We start from the raw sequence: 22,403 nt of genomic DNA, 5'->3' as shown, positions 1-22,403 counted from the left end.
TTTCATAGCAAAATATATTTTAATTGGAAAATCACTTGAAGTAACGGAATAAAAATGTGTAGCAGGAACTTTCCCAACAGACAGCAGAGTATGTACAGTTTGTGAGCGGAGCAGCATGTATTTAATATATTTTTATATAGAAAATACAAGCATATTTAAAAATGGAAACATGTAACAAAGTATGTCACAACGAATAACAAAATATAACACAAAATAAAAAGGTAAACCCAAAATAACAAGTTTACTAAACAAAACAAGACCCAGCACCGTGTTGGAATTTCTTTGCGTAAGTTCCAGGATGCCCAGGACTCCCAGGAAGAGATGATCCTGCTTTTAGGAGAGCTGGTTGGTTGTGCAGTGGTTAAAACCCAGTCCTCCTTTTCCTGGAACAAAAAAACAAAGAGATTCAACAGAAAAACTGAAGACGTAAGAGCTTAGGGGCTGATGACAACAGCATTGAAAGTCTCAGATGCCTGGGCATTATCTGTGACATGGTTTGTAGGGATGGGGGTCATTCCTTGAGAACAGGTGCTACCTTATGAAAAGATCTGAGAATCAACAGAACCCGGGTTTTGATCCCGTCCCTCTCACCAATTCCCTGTCTGATAATCCTCTTATCTCTAAAGTGATGAGTTTGGACTTTGTGAACCTGGAAGTCTCTTAAGCATTAACAGTTGATGGTTTTTGTTTACGGCATTTACTTAGGGTCAATTTTCTGAAGATGCACATAGAGATCAGAGGAAACCCAGTCTCTTTCTTAAGGACGGAACGAACTGGAAATGATACAGGGTCTGCCTTATTCATCAGCAGAGGAGGTTAGAGGCTGAGGGATTTAATGGTTGCCATGGGGTGCTTCTCCCCCAGCTGTCACTGATGGCAGGAAGGCGCTCCATCCGTGAAGAAGTGTCTACTGAGCACCAGTTTTTGTGCCTGTACCAAGTCTGAGGGATACAATCTTCAAGGCATTCAGTCTTGTGGGAGAGAAGAAAATAAAAAATTGCTTGGAAATATTTACTGTTTTGATTTCTCAGAAAAGCTTTCTCTTCTCCCCATTTCAGGGAATCATACTCCACCTTTCTTTCTTCCAGGAACTGCCAGCCGCCTCTCCCCTTCACCCATAAGTAAGGTAGAGATTTTGACAAAATGACCCTTCAAGTTAGTATAACAGAACTCAACCTAGGGCCGCAGTTCACTGACCCCTCGTGGGCCCTTCAATCGATCTGGAGTAGTCAGTTCTTCTGGATTGTTAAACGGGGTCAGTGCCTTATTTGTGTGGATACCGTGGGATGACATGTGAAATGTGGACGCTATAAGCAGGGCTGTCCCTCCACCTGAACTGAGCAGCAGAGAAAACCCCACTGCAGCAAAAGACAGGATGGAACAGACGCTGGAGAGAGGAGGGGAGACGAGAGGCGGACAGGCTTTAGGTGGCTTTCAAGTCCTCAGTCTGGTCCTCCTGATGCTCAGCCACCTCATGTCTTTGGGTGCAAGGTCCTTCTAGCCTGAGGACACATTCCTTTCTTTAGTGAAGCTAGTTAGAGTTGCAATAAGAGAGTCCCGACTGTTACACATCTCTTAGAATAACTGATCACAGTACAAGGAGGCAGGGACTTGCCCCATTTTCTGGGTTGAAGATGAACCTCTCCTCGTATGTGGGATATGCCTCTTAACTCATTTTGCTGAATATATACATCTGGATTCCTTCATTAAACTTTTGCTTTAAAAAAATCGAGATTTTGTTCTCTTTGTTAATCATTTTCTTCACATAAGCTAATAATTATCCTTCCCCTAGTTGAGAAAGAGATCCTCTGGAGTATTTTGATGTTAGGGAACCACACAAACTCTGGGTTTCCTTTTCTTATCTAGAAGATGAAGGAGTTGAAATAGAAAGTATAAAATTATAAGAATTTTATAAATACTTCCTGTTCCTTTTTGAGTCACTGTCATTCTTAGTCCTTTTATCTTTTCTTTTCTCTCTCTCTCTCTTCTTTTCCTTTTTCCCCCCAGAAATCCATTGCAGTTTGACTCTCGTTTTTTAAAATTCTTTCAACTCTGCTCTCACGTAAAACCATCATTTTTATCTTGGAAGTTTCTACATATCCATATATAATCCAAATTTGCTCTTTGGAGTTTATGTTTTCTCTCTGCAGAGATGGCATACACTTGATAGGAAGAAATTCATTGGCCCAGGGCTGATTTTTTGTTGTTGTTGTTGTTGTTGTTGTTGTTAATAAAGTGTGTACTTAAATAGGTTTTTGCCTTTGCAAGCTGAATTGTATTCTAATCACAACGAAATTTTAAAAAATGGGAAAATTAGAGATGATTTCAGTTAGCTGAATTTCCCACTTTTTAAAGAGAATGTGAAAATATCCATTTATTTTTCATGATTACTTTAAGACAGAAGTAAATGTACATAATACAAATCTAAGTGATGTAATACAATGACACGTACTGAAAACCTTAAAATAGAGCTGTTAATATTCCAACATTGCAACATTTGTGAGGACGATGTTACAATATTGAAAATATTTTATCCATGGTATGATGTAGTACGTCTGACATTTCCTGAAGTTTAAAAAAGTTTAAACCTTGAGGAAGAAAAACAAAGCTAGAGGCATCATGCTCTTGCATTTCAAACTATATTACAAAGTTTAGTAATCAAAACAATATGGTATTGCCATAATATCAGACATGGAGATCAGAAAGACAGAAAAAAGAGCCCAGAAATAAACCTTTGCATGTATGGTCAATTAATTTATGACAAAGGAGCCAAGGATATACAACAGACTCTTCAACAAATGGTGCTGGGAAAACTGGACAGCCACATGCCAAAGAATGAAATTGGACCACTTTCTTATACCAAACATAAAAATTAACTCAAAATGGATTAAAGATTTGAATATAAGAGCTGAAACCATAAGACTCCTAGAAGAAAACATAGAACTTGGTGATGATTTTTTGGGGGGATTTGACAGCAAAAGCAAAGTCAAGAAAAGCAAAAATCAGCAAGTGGGACTACATCAAACTAAAAATGTCTTCACAGCAAATGAAACCATCAACAAACAAAATGAAAAGGCCACCTACTGAATGGGATTATATATCTGATAAGACGTCACCATCCAAAATATATAAAGAGCTTATACAACCCAATAACAAAACAAACAAACAAACGAAACAAAATAAAAACAAACCCCAAACAATTTGATTAAAAAACAGGCAGAGGATATGAATACACATTTTCCCAAAGAAGACATATAGCAGGCCAATAGGTACATGAAAAGTGCTCAACATCATCAGCCATCAGGGAAATGCTAATCAAAACCACAGTGAGATATCACCTCACACCAGGGAGAATGGCTATTATCAGAAAGACAAGAAATAACAAGTTTCGGCAAGAATGTGGAGAAAAGGGAACATTTGTGCGTTGTCGGTAGGAATGCAAATTGCATACTATGCAAACAGCATGGAGGCGCCTCAAAAAAGAAAACAAAATTAAAAACAAAACTGCCATACAATCCAGTAATTCTACTTGTACTTCTGGGTATTTCTCTGAAGAAAATGAAAATACGAACTTGAAAAGATGTAGGTACCATGTTCACTGCAGCATTATTTATAATAGCTAAGATATGAAAACAACCTAAGTGTCTATTAATTGATAAATGGATAAAGAAAATGTGACACACACACACACACACACACACTGAAATACTATTCAGCTACGAAAGAATGAAATCTTGCCATTTACAACAACATGGATGGCCCCTGAGGACTTTATGCTAAGTGAGATAAGTTGGACAGAGAAAGACAAATACCATATGGTCTCACTAATATAAATAACATCCAAAAAAATCCCTTACAGATACAGAAAATGGATTGGTGGTTGCCAGAGGCAGGGGGTGGGGGTGAAATGGATGAACGGAGTCAAAAGGTACAAACTTCTAGTTATAAAATAAATAAGCCGTGGGGATGTGACATACAGCATGGTGACTACAGTTAAAAACACTGTATTGCATATTTGAAAATTGCTAAGACAGCAAATCTTAAAAGTTCTTACCATGAGAAAAAAATTTTGTAATTATATATGGTGATGGATGCTAACTAGATCTACTGTGGTAATCATTTTATAATATATATACAAATATCAAATCATTATATCGTATACCTGAAACTAATATAATGTATGTCAATTATTCTTCAATAAAAAAGTTTACATTATTTTAAACTATTTTTTCCTTAGACTTAATTTTGTGATAATCTTTTCTCAACTAACATACTTACTGGTTAGAAATGAGAAACCAATTGACAGATGTATTTTTACACTAAAATTTTTTAGTCAATTAAATACTGAATGTATATATGTGTGTATATATATATACACACACACACACTAAAAATATGAAACAGGAGTTTTGATTTTATTTAAAAAAAATTTTTTTTTAACGTTTATTTATTTTTGGGACAGAGAGAGACAGAGCATGAACAGGGAGGGGCAGAGAGAGAGGGAGACACAGAATCTGAAACAGGCTCCAGGCTCTGAGCTGTCAGCACAGAGCCCGATGCGGGGCTCGAACTCACGGACCGTGAGATCATGACCTGAGCCGAAGTCAGACGCTTAATCGACCAAGCCACCCAGGCGCCCCAGGAGTTTTGATTTTAAAAATAAACATTTCTTATCAATTTCAATAGTATTTTTTGTAATCAGGAATGCAAATGAACATCATTAAAATGTACTGTTTATTGTTTATTTTACAACCTTACATATGAAGGATGCAATCTTCTGTTCATGAAGGCAGTTAATTTATTTGTTTAATGAAACCTTTTTTCTTTTGTTTGGAAAACTATGGAATGTTGCATGAATTTGCATGCAATCCTTTTAGAGGACGCCATGCTAACTTTCTCTGTAGTGTTCCGATTTTGACTTTATGCACTGCCAAAGGTGAGCACAAACAAGATTATTTATTTGTGAGATACCCTTTTGTCAATCCTTAACTAACATTTCTTTGTGTGGCTTTAGTTCAAATTTAAAGAGTACCTGAAAGCGGATATTTTTGGAAAATAAAAGCTTCTACTTAAACTGGAGATACGTTCTGGCTTTTGGGACACACTTAACTTGAATTTTGATCTCTTTGTGTTATAGTTAAACATTTGTTTCTTCTAATGGTCTTACCTGGAGCAGTCATGTCCTGTCCAAGCTGAGAGACAATGACATCGGTTTGGTCTTATGCATTTTCCACCATTTAAGCAGGGAGACTGGCAAACAGCTGGGATGAAAAATTCATGCATTTATTTAATTAATATTTAGCAGATTGGAAAACATCCATGAAGAGGTGTAGAATAAGATCTGATGCTGCTTTCCACTCCAGCCACTCCCATTCCTCACTGACCATTTGTATTACACATTCCTGCCACTCTGTTTGACCTTGGATCTCATGTGAACTACCCACCATCCCTCCCTTTCCCTTCCAAGCTAGTCAAGTTGCAAATGTAAGTCCCAGGTTAAGTCCTGCCTGTGTATTGAAACCTCTGCTGATGACATTAAATCCACTGATTTTTCTCAGCAATTCTTTTTATTTATGCAACCGATGTGATGTATACCATTTTGAAGTGCAAATTTTTCAAGTGCAACTATTGCAAGTGTTACTTTCTGCCATTTTCCATACTGCTGCCAAAATCACTTTTCTAAAAGAAAATCCGATCGTATGAGTTTCCTGCTTAAAACCCTTCAGTGGCTTCTGTTGCTCTTAAGACCTAATCCAGCATCTTGAACTTGGCACCCATTGCATTTTTCTACTCTGGCTCTGTCCATCTTTACAGCTTCATTTCCAGCCACACCCCTACATTCCCTCTACGGCTTCAGTCCTGCTATGGTGAACACACCTGTGTTACGCTTCCACACTTTTGACTAGAATGATCTTTTGGTGACTACTCTCGCTTTTCTGATTCTATGCTTGCGAAGACTTCTGAATGTCTTTACTTGGTTAGTGTACCTATCTTCACTGTTGGCAGAGCCCCTTTTAGAGACTTCAGTTAGCTAGAATTATCTACTTAGAGGCCATTCTGCATCTTTTCTCCTGTTTCATACACTGCTGTCTGCTTAGTATGTAGGGAGTGTAAGCACGTGCCAAGATAGCTGCTGCGAGGTTAACAAGAAAGGAACACTATATGATGCAGCATCATTAGGGAGTTTATTCTAGTTACGGAGCCAAGGAGCTAAAAGAAATACAAATAAAGCAGATCAATGGAGCTTTAAACTTCATGGTTCTAACTAACTGTGTAGTATCTACAGAAATGGAATGTTAGAAAATAGATTATTGTGGTATAAAGCAAGTTTGGGGATAAGAGGAAGCTTAAGCAGGGTTTTTGAGGTTGGATAAGCGTTGAAGAGGTAAGGGAAAGAGGGAGACTGTGAGTTTGTGCTGAGAGATGCAGGGAGAAGGGACTGACTATTTGGGGGTGATGAAGAAGCCATCACTGTGGGGGATGGTATGGGATTGGTAGGATGGGAACTGAGTTTTATCAGGTGCGCTGAAGCCAATTTAGGCAGAACCTTGGAGGTTAGAAGAATTTGGGCTGAAAAATTTGGGCTGGATATGGAGACAATAGGGAACCATGTTAGGTTCCTAAATAGGGCAAAAAGATAAGCCCAAAGTGGTACATAGTGATGTCTATCTGGGAAATGGAGACAGAAAGATTAATCAATAGACTCTGACAGTGATTCAAACAAGAGATCTTTTGCTAGCTGGTGACAGCGAGGACAGAGGAGGATGTAGGAGATACTGTGCAGAAAGAAACAGAAAGGGGCTGATACTGGTGATCGCAGAGGAAGGAGCAGGAGACTCAAGGATGCCTCCATCTCGAAGAGCGGTGCCCCCGCTGCAGAGTAAGATGCCTGGAAAAGGGCCAGACTCGTCTGCATGTGACTTCAATTTGAAAAATGCAGATAAAACATCACAGCTGACTTGTTAGAAACAAACACTATATAGATTGCGTTTAGAGTTTCAAACAAAAGCTTCACATTTGGCTCCTTCTGGTAGGTTTTTCCTTTCCTACATTCATGGGTGGCTGGCTTGAGTCACATTGAGGGTGACTACACGTGTGGTTTTTGCCTGTGACAGTATGTTTCACTCCCATTCCCTTGGCTTACTTATTAATAGTACCCCTTTCACTCAAAAAATGCCCTAGTGTGAAAGCTAAATTACATGGTCACCGAGCCTTAGAGTTCATGCCAAACCCTGGTGCCAATATGCCTGTTCTATTTGATGTTTTACCCACCAGAGAGGTGGTATAAATACTGCTTTCACGAGGGATGGTAGAGTGTTAGACATAATACAAATAAATACAGCAAGTTCTGTTCTTTTAACAGTTAACTGCCTAAAGATTTCAGACTTTAAAAACCTGTCATTTATTTATTTATTTTTTAAAAAACTTAATGTTTAATGAGAGACAGAGAGAGAGAGAGCATGAGCAGAGGAGGGGCAGAGAGAGAGAGAGAGAGAGAGACACACACACGGAATCCAAAGCAGTCTCCAGGCTCTGAGCTGTCAGCACAGAGCCCGACTCGGGGCTTGAAACCACAGACCGTGAGATCATGACCTGAGCCGAAGCTGGATGCTTCACGGACTGAGCCACCCAGGCGCCCCAAAACCTGTCATTTCAAGCAGATTCATTTATTTGAAATGAGAAACTGATCATATGCAGGCACTTATGCTAGGTAGCAGATATACAAAGATCATGAAGAAGCATCCCTGCCCTCAAGTGGCATATAATCTAGTAGGAGCAAGGACAGATCGATAATCAGTTAAGACCTCAAAGTACAGAAGAGTAAATGTTTGAGACAGGCAAAGGTTAAGGGGACAAGATTTGTCACCAATCCATGAACAGCAGTTTGTTACTGTTGTCCACAAAGGAACCATCTCTTTGGGGAGATTTCCACTTAAATGGTTTTTATTCAGGGTCGTGTTCTTTCTAGTTACCACAAATACAGTAATTTAGTTTCACAGAGTTTAAAATAAATATTCTTCTGAACCTCCGCATGCTTTCTCGATATTCTGCAAACAGAGCAGATGACGTGAAGAAGGCAGGCGGCTGAGCTGACTTAGAAGCTCTTCTTTGGTTCACGACCCTGACAGGTGCCTACGAAGCAGCCGTAGAGTTCAGCATTGAGACTATCATTCAAGACACCATCTTGGGGGATTTGTGAAAAACCTTGACATCCTTTTGTTTCACTGCCACCTCTGAATCTGAGTCATACTCATCAATGTTCTCCAGGGCCTCATGGAGCCAAGTCACCAAGAAAACAAACCCAGAGAGAAGACCTACCTGTATGACAGCGGGACCCCGTCCAGCCAGGTGGGCAATCACACTGATAAGGGGCCACACAGCGACCACCGTTCAGACAGGGGAGGATGCATATTGCTAGAAAGGAGATCGACAGGGATTAAATCAAAACACACACACTCAGACATACGTTCAAGTGTTCACAAAACGTTTTCCGGGAGGAGTAAAACCTTGAATGACCCACTAGATAGTCTCCCCGGATGTGTTCTGTTTATTAATCAGTATCACTGGAAAAACACAATCAGGAAAGTAAGGCTGGACCTTTAGCCTAATGAAATGACTCTAGTGCCAAATGCACTCTTTTAGAGAGGATACACCGTGATCGATGTCCGCGAAGTGCTGTGCTTTCTCTTCACAGGATAAGCAGAATGTTCTCCCGTTATTATTGTTTCAAATTTCCTTTTCAAATTACATAAAGTGCTCAAGAAGTTTGGCCGTCTCGAGGCTCTCTTATTGTCTCGAATTAAATCTAAGAACGGGTCAGATGGGCTCTCTGTAGGCCGGTGTTGGCAACACATTAGTAGCGATGGAACAGCTCATCCTTTATTTCCTTGAAGCAAAGGCCTGATGGGGACTGAGTGAGGCCTCTCCTACACTGTCCCCAGTGATCATTCTTCCTAGAAATTACTGAGCTCTTTAAAAGGGAATAGTCTGTTTAGAAGGAGTGAGGCTGTCTATTGGCTTGCTACTCAAAGCACAGTTCTCCAGCCAATAGCATTACCTAGGAGTTGGCTACAAAATGCAGAATTGCAGGTCCCAACCCAGAACTACTGAATCAGAATCTGCATTTCACATCTCCTAGTTGGTGCGTATGCACCTTAAAGCTTGGGGAACCCTGGTCTAATGCAGTAGCACAGGCACGTGCTCTGTGAACCAAGCGAGGCCTGCTGTCAGGGTCCCCCAGGGTAAATGTTTCCCCGGTCTTTGGATGCTTAGCATTAAAGCAGGTCAAGTTTGGGAGCTCTAAATGGGAAAGAATGATAGCAGAGCAGAGGGAGGAAAAACATGATTCTTCTTCTTTCTTACTCAGTGTGAGAACACTTGCTTTGGTGAGTTGTTGGCCTAAATTTATTTCCATTGTATATATTTTTTCTTTCTAGATTAGTTGAAATAGTTACACTCAAAACAGTTTTAGAATCTCTTATGACATGTCTGGCCTTCAAAAAAATGATAAAACTGATAGAGGCCAAGAGCCATCACATGAATGACCCTGGATGTGATTTCCATATACCACTCCCAATGAAACAGGCAATAATTTTTCCCCGCATATATTTTTTAAGATATTAAAACAGAGAATAGTTTAGACATTGAAATGTTTTTCAAAATCACTTATTCCCTTTCTCCCGCAAGTTCAAATTCAAACTTACAAGGATCAAAATTCTGTATTAATTTACTAAGCGTTGTGTAGACACAGGAGTGACCGCTTCCCCTATTTTTTTTTTTTTTAAGTTGGGAAGAACCACCCCTAATGAAAAAGAGTGAATGGTGGGTTGCAAATACGACACACAAAGTACAACGTTATGCAATGCTGTGAATTTATCCCAACTGCAGCAATGAGAGACACAGTATATAAATTGACTTGAGGTAGGAGAAGATGGGGGCTGGGAAACCCTCTATTATAAACTGCTTCCCAAGAAGATTCTTGGGAATTTGTGACAGGAGTTATGTGTGGAGATGGCTCTTGATAACTGTGTTTTCAAGGTCACTTATATTCCAATTCTTCTGCAACCAATTGACATATTCAGATAGACTCCAGATGCTCTTGTCTGGTCTACCACAGGACCAAATGAGCTCCTTCCACCAGTAAAGCCCACCAAAAGCAAATGAGTTCCTTCCACCAGTAAAGCCAGTTCCTTCCACCAGTAAAGTTTGCTTCCACCAAAGCAAATGAGTTCCTTCCACCAGTAAAGCCAGTTCCTAGTAACTCCCCTGATTTGGCAGCCTCCAGGCAAGGTATCAGGACTCAAAGTAAGATTTAAGGACATAGTATGTAAGGTCTGAGGAGACTCACGTTCTTCACAGAGGCGCCCCATCCAGCCATCTGGACAGGAACAGGCATTTGGGCGTTGGCAGATACCTCCATTCTGACATGGGAATCGACAGACAGCTGGAAAAGAAGCAGGATGGGTCACAAATCTAGGGAATTACAGAAGAGTGTCTGTCAGAAGATAGGATTCCTTATTTATATTTCCTTGAGTCAAGTTTTACAGAAGAGAAACAAAACCGAATCTCAAGATTCAGCGAGGGGTTAACGTGAGGGTTCTGAGAAAGAGGCACAAACTTGGGTAGTTCTGAGAATATGGCTTCCAAAATTTAATAACCTTGGGGTTCAGAGCAGAAGGGGACAAGGTGGTTTAGACCAAAGATAATCTCTTTTGGTCTGCCCCAGGGGAAATGCCTCTTCCAGAAGATGTGAAAATGCCCTTCCGATGGTGCCCTTTGATGGCCAATAGCTCTTTGGTGCTGACTCTGTCACTCAGTGTCTTAAAACAAACAAGTGAAGACACAAACAAGCAAGCAAAGCAAACACACAACTCTCATTTGCCTTCTGGTTTTAAGGGAAACTTGGGCTATTCTTTGAGGATGTCACCTCCTCAGCTGCCCTCTCACGAGGAAGAGGTTGTACCTTCTCTTACATCTCGCCTGTAAGTGATCTCATTTCTCACTGCTGCTGTCAGACAATCTCCTTCCAGCTCTTGCACTTGCCCTTGCCTCTTTTGAGGCCATTCATTCATGGATTTCCTCAATTCTCCCACCCTCCCAGGTCATTAAAGACTTTGGCCTTTTCACCCCAAATCCAAATCCAACCATTGTTCACGCGGCTGTGTGAACGACCCATTCAACAATTAGATTATTCTTTTAGTTCCTGGGTTAATGTTTGTCATGTTCACTAGCATAGTTCCTGACTTTCAGTAGAATGGAACAATCACTATGATTTGTAAAACAAAACAAAACAAAACAAAACAAATCTGTTTTACTAGAAAAGTATAAGTTTTAGTACATACCAGGATGCCTCATTGTCTACTTCTTTCAATTTTGCAGAATTTTAAGCACAGAACCTTCTTCCCCCAAGGGAGATTTTATTGAGTGCACATACACAATTCATCCTTGGGTTTGCCAATTCAGTGCACCAAATGAAGACACAGCAGTGCTCACATGAACTCAGAGTGCTTGTCACCAGCCCCCAGTGTGGCCAGGGAGACCATGGGGTGGGCTCAGCTTCCCTGGGGCTGACTGGTACCTCTTCCCTCTGAACCTGCCCACTGGGCGGGCTATCCCGTCCCCAGCGGGGCTAGGGGTCTACCCAGGATGCGAGTGTGGAACTGGAATCTGCTGAAACACCTGAGCATCCGAGAGGTGTCCTCGTGGCTCAGACATGACACAGTTCCCCCTAGCAGCTGGAGAACACTCCAAGAGAGCACAAGCACTTCCCTGAGGAGCCATGATTGACTCAGGAAGGGGCAGTGTGGTGGGCCAGAGTTTTGTGTGAAAGCTTTTAAAACTCAAACCCAGAATGTTAAGGAAAATGACACAAATGTCAAGGGAAACGTATTTATTTTTAAAAATTTTTTCTTAATGTTTATTTTTGAGAGAGTAAGAGGGAGACAGAGTGTGAGTGGGGTAGGGGCAGAGAGAGAGGGAGACACAGAATCCAAAACAGCTCCAGACTCTGAGCTGTCAGCACAGAGCCTGATGCCGGGCTCGAACCCACAAACTGTGATATCATGACCTGAGCTGAAGTCAGATGCTCAACCAACTGAGCCACACAGGTGCCCCAAGAGAAAATTTAAAGCCAAGGAAAAAGAACAGAGCAGGCATCCTAGCTGTTGGCCTCCCCAGACTTCCATATACATTTCTCTACAGTTTCAATGAGAAATAACCATTCAAATATTGCCTTACCTCTGCAAACAGGAGGTGATGTCCAGGTTCCATTCTCTAGGCAAACACTCCTTAGGGGACCTTCCAACATGTATCCACTGTAGCAGGAGTAGGTGATCATGTCCCCATACTGATAACGCACGCCTCGAGTGATGGCATTTTCTACAAAAGTTGGTGGACCGCAAGATATTTCTACAGGAATACAAAAGCACAGTTGAGCCTGTGCTACTAACCCAGCCAGCAGATGAGAGAGAACACAGTCTCATCTCAAAGACTGAATTAATTTCAAGAGCAAAGATCAAACAGCACCAGAGAGGTGGCTTCCAAGAGAACTTCAATGCAGGATGTTTATCAAATTACAAGAGGAGAAGCATGGGGACTATTTGTAGTCTATTGTGTTAGAATAAAGATCATTAATTGCAGTATTGCAGATTCCATCAAGGCTGTTTTATTAGTGCCTAGAGTAGCAACTGACATGCAGTGGGCTCTTGATAACAAATTTGAAAAATGAGTAAATGAATGAATATTGTCTCTACCCTCTAGAGACTCAATTTACACACTTTGATGAGGTTTACAACATTCAAGGTTTCACATCAGTTTCCTTCTTTTCAAGACTGTAAAGCAGTGACTTGTCACTTATGAAACGTGTGAGAATGAATGATAATTTTAAAAGTGATGCATACTGTATATTTTTAATTTTTATTATTTTGAGAGAGAGAGAGAGAGAGAGAGAGAGAGAGAGAGAGAGAGAGAATCCCAAGCAAGCCCCACGTTTGGTGAGCAGCCTGATGCGGGGCTCGATCTCACGACTCTGGGATCATGACCTGGGCCAAAATCAAGAGTCGGACGTTCAACTGACTGAGCTGCTCAGGCACCCCCGTACTGTATGTAAATTTCAATAAAAAATCTTGTAACTAATTTTGCTTTAAGAAGCGTTGAGATAACTAGAGTCATTCTGGGGAGGCTCACAAGACAAGGGTTGAATTAGAGTTGGTGCTCCAATCGATATCCAGTTTGTAGAAGTCTAACTTTTTGGATGACTCTTCCTGAATTGGCTTCTAAAAGGTGACCTGAACATAATACCATTAAGAACTTGTCAGTGGAAATTAACAATGTGTACGATTTTTCTAAATTTTCTTTTCTTTCTAAGGTGGTTACAGACATTAATTAAATGAATCGGATATCAAATATGTATTAATGTAAATACTTAAATCAAATATTTATTGGAAACTGGAAAAGAAATTGATGAAGAAAATGCTGCCCCTTTACTCAGAGTAGTGGGAAGAAGATGGGTAATTTAAGAGACAGCTGTCATAGAGGCTTGGAGACTATACTATGGGAAAATCAAGGTGAACGTCACTAATTATGCCTAGGACTGTCAAGATACAAATTGCAGTGACAGTAGCATTTGGACTAGGCTACAAAGCTTGAGTGGAGGCTATGAAGCTTCCAGGTTGGGGTGAATAGCATGTAGAAAGATCATGGTTGGTTCACCGAAGTGATCAAAGCATGGATTTCAAACCACCTATATGGGAATCACCTTGGGTTCACATTAAAAGTGCAAATTTTGGGGGGTGCCTGGGTGGCTCGGTCGGTTAAGCATCTGACTCTGGCTCAGCTCATGATCTCGCGGTCCGTGAGTTCGAGCCCCGCGTCGGGCTCTGGGCTGACGGCTCAGAGCCTGGAGCTTGCTTCGGATTCTGTGTCTCCCTCTCTCTCTGCCCCTCCCCTGCTCGTGCTCCGTCTCTCTGTCTCTCTCAAAAATAAGTAAACATTACCATTTTTTTTAAAGTGCAAATTCTGGGAGTTTCTAGCTTATGAGTCTGCATCTTACTACCCTTGGTGATTCCTAGACACACTGAATTTGAGCCGCTGACTCGTAAGGACAGATATCAGGATGAGGTGACAAAAAAATGAGGGAAGTTGTTGCTCATGTCTCTCAGGGAAGATACTTTCTTCTAAGCCAGAGGCTTTGCTTTAATAGAAAATGCAGAAGAGGGATTGAGGATAACAAACAATGGTAGAAACTGTCCCCTTCTCTCCAAGGCAACCCCTGATGCTCTCAAGAATATTGAGGAATAATTAAGCATGCACCAGAGTGCATGTCTCTCCTTGCTTTTTCTTCCAGTGCTCGGAGTGGTATTTTTCAGGGAGCCAAGACCGATGTGAGGATATGCGTGCAGAAATCAGGCCACTTGGCCTGCTTTAGTCCAGGCTGGTGGTCAAGGCTTATACATACGTAATGCTTCCTATTTCACTTGGAGTAGATTTTATAAGACTAAAAGCATAGTATATGTTCCCTGGAGTCAAATCAAAATTCTTTTTTTTTTAATCTTTTAAATGTGTACTTATTTTTGAGAGAGAGACGGAGTGTGAGGGAGGGGCAGAGAGAGAGAGAGAGAGAGGGAGACACAGAATCTGAAGCAGGTTCCAGGCTCTAGGCGGTCAGCCCAGAGCCCGATGCGGGGCTCAAACTCAGGAACTGTGAGTTCATGACCTGAGCCAAAGTCGGACACTTGACCGACGGAGCCACCCAGGTGCCCTAAAATCAAAATTCTAATGCCGTAGTAGGCCGCTAGTTGAAACTCCAGGCACTTGGGCCATTGGTGCATCTCCTCCTACCAGGGGACACTGCTAAAATACACCAGTTCATTTACTCTTCAAAGCAAACTTACAAGATAGCTATTATTGGTGTCACTAACACAGGAGAGCCCGAAGGTTCAGAGAAGTTAGGGCACTGGCATAAGTTCCGACTTAGAAAGTTTTGAGGATAGAATTCAAACCCAGGTCTTCTCTGACTCCACAATCCCCATGGCCTTCACACTTCACAACTGGGGTGCAAGTGTTGTAAAGATGGACGCTATTGTAGGCATGATACAGTTGTCGACTATGTAGCCCAGTGTCTTGCATCTGGTTAGACTCGAGGAGAATTTGTTCACTGACTGCTGCAGAGGGAGTAGCTTGGAGTACAAGGGAGCCGGAGGGCAGAACGTTGGGCAGGGGAGATGTTTTAAGTGCAGGAAGTGTATGTGAAGAGATGTCAAGAGTTATCACAGGCAATAAGAGATGCCGTCAGATGACGTGTGATGTATCACACGGTGCTAGCCTGGAGGGTCGCAAATCGTTTGGTTCCGGGACCCGCAGCAACACCCGGGGGCTTGTTCAAAAGGCAGATTCTTGGGCTTCGCTGAATCAGACATTCTAGGGTGGGGTCCAGAAATCTGTTTTAAACAAGCCCTCTAGGTGGTTCAAGTTTGAGAATCAATGTGGAATCATTTTCGTATTGTAAAGCATCCACAGCCTATAGTCTGGGGACTCTCAGAATATGGGGAAAATATGTATTCTATTTATTTATTTATTTATTTATTTATTTATTTATTTATTTATTTACTTACTTACTTACTTACTTACTTATTTTAAGGTAGGCTTCATGGCCAGCATGGAAGCCAACATGAGGCCTGAACTTACAGTCCTGAGATCAAGACCTGAGCCAAGATCAAGAGTCAGACACGTAACCGACTGAGCCTCCCAGGCGCGCCTTATTTTATTTTTTTAAGGAATCTCTATGCGCGGTGTGGGGCTTGACGTTAGGACCCTGAGATCAGGAGCTGCATGCTCTACCCACTGAGCCAGACAGGTACCTCAGAAAAAAATATGTATTTTAGATTTAATATTTTGCTCATTCCTAGAAGAGCAGGTTTTGAAAATCTCTTCAGTGAATTCTGGTCAGGTAGGTTTTAGCCTACTTCTGGAAAGATGGTTTCCTTTTTATGTTTGGAATGCAAAGATCTTTTTTTTTTTTAATTTTAAAAATTGTCAACACAGAAGGTGATAACCACGATAAGACAGAGACCTAAATACCTACATTTAAGTTACTTGATTCAAAATAATCTCACAAGGATGAGAAAACATTCTGCACTCATGAGATGAAATGGCTTCCACCTCCATTTACTTACTTTCACATTTGGCACTTGTCAGTGTCCACGTCTCGTCGGGGTTACAGGTAATGACGCCCCGGCCTTGGAGCAGGAAGCCTTCCCTACACTTGATGGACACGTTCTGATCAACGTAAAACTCCTTTTCAGAAAGCAGAGCATTCTCAGGAATCACAAAAGGAACAGGGCATGGATTTGCTGTTAAACAGAAAAAACAATGCTTACTGATATTCTCTTTTCGGATTTCTTCAAATGCAGAGTGTGGTGAGCCCTGTAGGAGCTGGGTTCACAGTTATGATAATGAGGCTTAAAAATATGGAACTTCAAACATTAAGAAAAAACCAAAAAAACCTTGGTTTGGGGGCAGGTGGGTGGCTCAGTCTGTAAGCACCTGACTTTAGATTTTGGCTCAGGTCGTGATCTCAGGGTTGTGAGACTGAGCCCCACGTCGGGCTCCATGCTTAGCAGGGAGCCTGCTTAAGATTCTCTTTCTTTGTCTCTTTCTCTGCCCCCGCTCTCTAAAATAAAAAAAAGAGGGTGCCTGGGTGGCTCGGGTGGCTCACGTCTTGATCTCACAGTTTGTGAGTTCGAGCCCCACGTGGGACTCTGGTGGCAGCGTGGAGTCTGCTTGGGATTCTTTCTCCCTCTCTCTTTGCCCTTCCTTGCTCACAGTTCTCCCCGCACCTCCTCAAAATAAATAAATAAATATTTTAAAAAGTAGTGTTAAAAAAATAAAACAAAAAACAAAAAATATTTGTTTTGTATCCACATGACACTATTTTTAAGGATAAGATCAGTTAAGGTCTGAAAACCCCAAGTTAGTCAACCACTCACACATTGTCCTAAAATTCTAAGATGGGAGATTAAATAGTTGTTTGAAATGATGGCTCAACACTAGGGAAACAAGAGGTGTGCTAGAAATCACGGAGTGCATCAACATTCCCCCCTTTTTTTCATTTATATATATGAAGAAAAAAATATTAAAAATGCAGAGTAAATGCTTCTTGTTGTCACTTTACTCTCTTTAACTGAACATCCTACAGAAGGACGACCCAGAGAATTGGCAGACATTTCTAAGCAAGCTGATATTAACTTTAGACTTACACTACCATGAACAGGATATTAGAACTTAAACTGTAGAGTTTTCAAGGCTTATTTCTAAGAGTGGATTCATTTTGTAGGTCTGAAGGAAAAACGGCAATGATGATAGCACAAAGACTTCTCACTGCAAGTGTGTGACACACATATTAACATATATTTCAGCAGTTTTGGTTTTCCTGATTTTCAATTCGCACAAGAGGTATTTGTGAGTGAGGAAGGCATCAGCTGAGTCTTGAAGGCTCAGTTACTGCATTATAACACTTGAAACAATAACCAGAGCTCCCTCAGTTCAGATCTTACATGTGAATATTGTTTTCATTCTAATGCTTCTAACTAAATTAACTTCATTCATTATATATATGTATATACTTTATTATATTAAAATTAGACATTAATATATTCTTTCTTCACCCTTTTCACAGCCCCAGTCAAATTCATTACACACTCGTGTCAAAATTTTTTCATTAAGTTGCATTTTTTTATTAGTGCCTTGGACTACCTGTAATCATCCAAGGAATCTGACGAAAGCCAATTCTTAGGATATTTCAGATAATATAACTGGGTTTTAAAAATAGCCCACAGTATTTGGTTTGGATATACACTGATTGCTTTCTCTGGGTCAGTCTCACTCAGTGGAGTTTCCTCTGTTTCAGACACTGGGGAAATTAATCATGAAACTGAATCTGATTAAAACCTCTCTTAGAGTCAACACACACGTTTGCAGAAAGGAACTGGGTGGCTCCAAGCTCCGTTTTCAGTGCAGTATGCCTCAGGTGCTCCTTCAAGGCTGTACCCTCTGTTACAGGAATATACCACACTGGGTCCAGCAGCAGTGTTTTCGACTTTGGCTTTCCCGTTCAGAAACCCAAGAGGAGCTTCACACCTGGTCTCTGGAAAGAAAAATAAAAGCCTCATATTACATGCTTCTTCCAACCCTCTTTCCTTCTTCTGCTACAATTGCTAAAGGTACTCAGTGCATCATATAAAATATTATAGCCTGCTCATATGTGAGCTACAAGGATACGTTTTGAAGGAAGAAAAAACCCCAGCGTGTCTAAGTTTTGGGTTCATACATGCAGGTGATTCAAGACTGGCATTTTGCCTATTGACTCTAGCTGTCTTTATGTCTATTGCTACCTTTTGTCATTACTAGTGCTGGGGGTATAAATGAGCAAGCCCTATCTCAGACCAAATGAATCAGAATCTCTGTGTTGTGGCCGAACTTCTGGTATTAAAAGCACCCCAAATGATTTCTAATGGTCACTCAGAGTTGAAAGCCAATGGATTAGACACTAACTGACTTCTCTGGGCTTCTTCCAGCCCGGAGAGTATTCCATATACTGAGACCACGGATCTTAACTTTGTCTGTACCTTGGAATTACCTGGGAGCTTTAAAAACATATTGATGTGGGGTTCTACCCCCAGACATTCTGACCTGATTGATCTGGGCAACGGATTTTTCAAAGCTCCCTTAGGGCATCCCAGTGTGCTGAAGGCTAAAAGCCATGGGAGTAACGCAGTGCTTTCAAACTAATGCGCACAGGAATCACCTAGGGATTTTATTAAAATGCAAATTTTGGTTCAACAGGGTTGGGGTAGGGCCTGAGAACTTGCATTTCTTTTTTTTTTTTTTTTTAAATATTTTTAATGTTTATTTATTTTTGAGAGAGAGAGAGAGAGAGACAGAGCATGAGTGGGGGAGGAGCAGAGACAGAGGGAGACACAGAATCGGAAGCAGGCTCCAGGCTCTGAGCTGTCAGCACGGAGCCCGACGCGGGGCTCGAACCCACAAACCGTGAGATCGTGACCTGAGCCGAAGCCGGACGCTCAACCGACTGAGCCACCCAGGCGCCCCGAGAACTTGCATTTCTAACAAGATTCAGGTGCTATTGATGCTGCTGGTCTGTGGGCCACACTTTGAGAATCATATTGATGTGAACAGGCTTCCCTGAAAACTGATAATACAGATATCAATATATTTAACAATTCCATAATTATATAAGAATCTTTCAAATCAGGTTGCTCAGTATGAGCACTTTTCCCCCACAGAAATATCTGTATTTTTTATATGCCTCAGAAGAAAGATGTATAATAAAATATATAAAATACTAATAGTTTTTTTTTTTTTTATCCATGAGTGGTGGAATTCAAACTATCATTTTCTTTTTGCTTATTTGTGTTTTTTAACTTTCTGCCAAGAACTTGTGTCACGTATTTAGTAATTTAGAAAGAAAAAAACCCACAGATAATAATAGGATTCATACAGAACTTATTACTATCTTGCATTTCAGAGAGAGCAACTGTACAAACCATTGTCATTGCAGTTTGATTTATACCCGCTGCAGAACTAAAACAATTCCCTCACCAATGCCATGGTGGGTTCCTATGCCAGATCTCCATGTTTCCTTTTCTTTCCTCTCTCCCATTCCCTGCAAATATGTTCCTACATTTTATTTTAATCATGAACAGCTGAGATTTAAAAAAAAAAAAAAAGGCTATTATCAGGAATCCCCAATGATGCCTTTCTGTGACTTGAGATATCACTCAATATCCTTAAAAAATATTTTTCTGGGGCAGCTGGGTGGCTCAGTCAGTTAAAAGTCTGACTTCACTCAGGTCATGATCTCACGGTTCATGAGTTCAAGCCCTGCACTGGGCTCTCTGCTGTCAGTGCAGAGCCTGCTTCAGACCCTCTGTCCTCCCTCTCTCTCTGCACGCCCCCCACTCGTGCACTCTCTCTCTCTTAAGACATATAAGTAAACTTAAAAAAAATATTTTTCTGTATAATATATACAAGTTTTGGAGAACTAAAAAGAGTCATATATTCTCCATTGAGTTCTAACCACACAATATTCCTTTAAGAATGTAAGATTCCTGTGTATATAAAATCAAATCATTACTCTACCCCAGAAGACATGTGGAAACAACCTTGAGTCCTAGCGGCAGCTTTGACACTAACTTAATTTATGATACTGGGTAGGTCACTTCACTTCTCCTAGTCCCCATTTACTTATTTAGTGAGATAAATAAATCTATCTGATCTTGGACTTAATCCAATCTAGTCCAGTTGAATCATCTAAGAAGCTGCTTGACTAGAATCTAAGAGGCCAATTCTAATTTGAAAATTTGATGATTCCCCAAGATTATTAAGAAAAAAAGTTTAAAGCCTGCCACTTTGATAGGCTTGTAACTACTTGTATGTAAATATAGTTGACACTTGAACAACATGGGGGTTAGGGGCGCCAACACCCCATGGGGTCAAAACTCCATGTATAACTTTTGAATCCCCAGAAACTTAAGAAACCAATAGTCTGTTGACCGGAAGCCTTGCTGATGACATAAACAGTTGATTAACAAATATTTTGAATGTTTTAGGTACGATATGCTGTATTCTCACAATCAAGTAAGCTAGAGAAAAATGTTACGAAGAAAGTCCTAAGGATGAGAAAATACATTTACAGTACCAGACTACATTTATTGAAAAAAAAAAAAAACCCACATATAAGTGGACATGCATGGTTCAAACCTGGGTTGGTTAGGAGGTCAACTGTACATTGTCTCCAGCAGAGAGGTCATATGGACCATGTGTTGGGAATGAACTCATGTGAATGAACTCATATCTTGCTCAATAAACTTGCATGTTCTCATAAGATGAGTTAATGCAAAATTCCACACATACACAAAAAGTGACAGATGTGATGACAACATCACTTTAAAAACCTGTCAGTTTTGGCTAGTACCGTCACCAAAAAACAATAGCGCTAAGCCTTCTAATTATAATTATTTGGGGGAAAAGCCCACAAAAAGAATGCAAATAAATCCAATAATGAACTAATTTCGAAACAAAATGTTTGCCATTCCCAATTTGGTAATTTTGTGCTCTATTCCAATTTAATCATTAGTTTCTACTATTATTTTTGACCCTTTTATTGGCTCGGGGACCTTGAACAAAAAGCCCATAAAAGATTCTCCGACAGTTTACGGAGATGATTAAAAAAATTTTATTAAAAAACTGATTTATAAAGAAAATGTGGCCATGTTGTTATCATGTGTCACATGATATCGTATCTTTTTTTTTTTTTTTTTTTTTTTTAGGACTGCTCAGTGTCATTTGACTTACTTTTGCACATTGCTACCTCTCCACTCCACATTCTGTTCTTCTGACAAACACGTTCCTTGTTCCCCTGTGAATTGATGAGAAAAAGGTCATTGACAAGATTATACTCAGTAACGGAAAGATGATAAGGGAACACAAAGTAATCATGGCACGAACTTGAATCTTCCAGCACTGGAATGCTAAATCAATTGATTAAATAAATATAGTTTTTAAGGGCTAAGTTTAGACTTTCAAAAATGCTTTCATCAAATTACTTCAAACTTCATACCCTGGCTGAGCAGTGTAATTAAAGTACAGATTTTATTTCACTTTCTACTGACCTGACATCTGATTATAACCAATAGCAAAGGTCAATCAAAAACATGTTTGAAATGTCAAAGAGGTATATTTGCTGAGTAAGTTTTAAAAATATTTTGAATTGAATTTATTTTTCAGTACCTGAGAGGTATGGCCAAGAATGTGAATTGGCATTGTTACACCTTATAGTTTTGAACATAAAACAAGTTAAGATATCTTACGGGTATGAAGAGTGAATTTTTGGCAATGTAACTTAACCATTAAAGATAAATTTATCCTGGGGCACCTGGGTGGCTCAGTAAGGTCAGCATCCGACTTCAGCTCAGGTCATGATCTCACAGTTCACGGGTTCGAGCCCCGCGTCGGGCTGTGTGCTGATAGCTCAGAGCCTGGAGCCTGCTTCAGATTCTGTATCTCCCTCTCTCTCTCTGCCCCTCCCCCACTCATGCTCTGTCTCTGTCTCTCAAAATAAATAAACGTTAAAAAAATTAAAAAAAAAAAAGAAAAAAAAGAAAAATTTATCCTACTAAGGGCCCAAGCATTCAAAATTTTATTTGGGGTAAAAATCTTTCTAAGATGTTTTTCCCTGCCTTCTTAAATAAAGTAAAATGAATATAATTTACTTGAAAAATTTTATGATTATTCTGAATATATTTTTGCATATTTTTCAATATCCCATAGCCCTTGATGGCTATATAGGCAGTTGGTCCTCTGCAGTTATTATAGGCATATATGGA

The 22,403-nt window shown here is 40.3% G+C and overlaps 1 protein-coding gene and 1 non-coding gene across 3 annotated transcripts in view; both read right to left on the bottom strand.

Moving 5' to 3' along the window:
* Nucleotides 1–222: 222 nt before the first annotated feature.
* SVEP1 (sushi, von Willebrand factor type A, EGF and pentraxin domain containing 1) overlaps nucleotides 223–22,403 on the bottom strand; it is a 200,867-nt gene continuing 178,686 nt past the window's right edge. The window contains exons 41-48 of one of the 2 annotated variants that reach the window (XM_058694596.1): nucleotides 21,373–21,436; nucleotides 17,969–18,142; nucleotides 16,173–16,349; nucleotides 12,238–12,408; nucleotides 10,349–10,444; nucleotides 8,320–8,415; nucleotides 5,168–5,261; nucleotides 223–383 (exon numbers count right to left, since the gene is read on the bottom strand). In XM_058694596.1, coding sequence (XP_058550579.1) covers nucleotides 362–383; nucleotides 5,168–5,261; nucleotides 8,320–8,415; nucleotides 10,349–10,444; nucleotides 12,238–12,408; nucleotides 16,173–16,349; nucleotides 17,969–18,142; nucleotides 21,373–21,436 — 894 coding nt within the window. In that variant the 3' untranslated portion in view covers nucleotides 223–361. The remainder of the gene's footprint in view (nucleotides 384–5,167; nucleotides 5,262–8,319; nucleotides 8,416–10,348; nucleotides 10,445–12,237; nucleotides 12,409–16,172; nucleotides 16,350–17,968; nucleotides 18,143–21,372; nucleotides 21,437–22,403) is intronic. The other variant, XM_058694597.1, reaches the window with a different exon arrangement.
* Nucleotides 4,835–4,944, bottom strand: LOC131492264 (U6 spliceosomal RNA). Its single transcript, XR_009251968.1, has one exon. It is a non-coding gene; the product is annotated as a U6 spliceosomal RNA (small nuclear RNA).

The sequence above is a fragment of the Neofelis nebulosa genome, chromosome 12 (assembly GCF_028018385.1).
Source record: "Neofelis nebulosa isolate mNeoNeb1 chromosome 12, mNeoNeb1.pri, whole genome shotgun sequence".
Taxonomy (NCBI): domain Eukaryota; kingdom Metazoa; phylum Chordata; class Mammalia; order Carnivora; family Felidae; genus Neofelis; species Neofelis nebulosa.
This window is presented reverse-complemented; position numbering and strand designations above follow the sequence as displayed.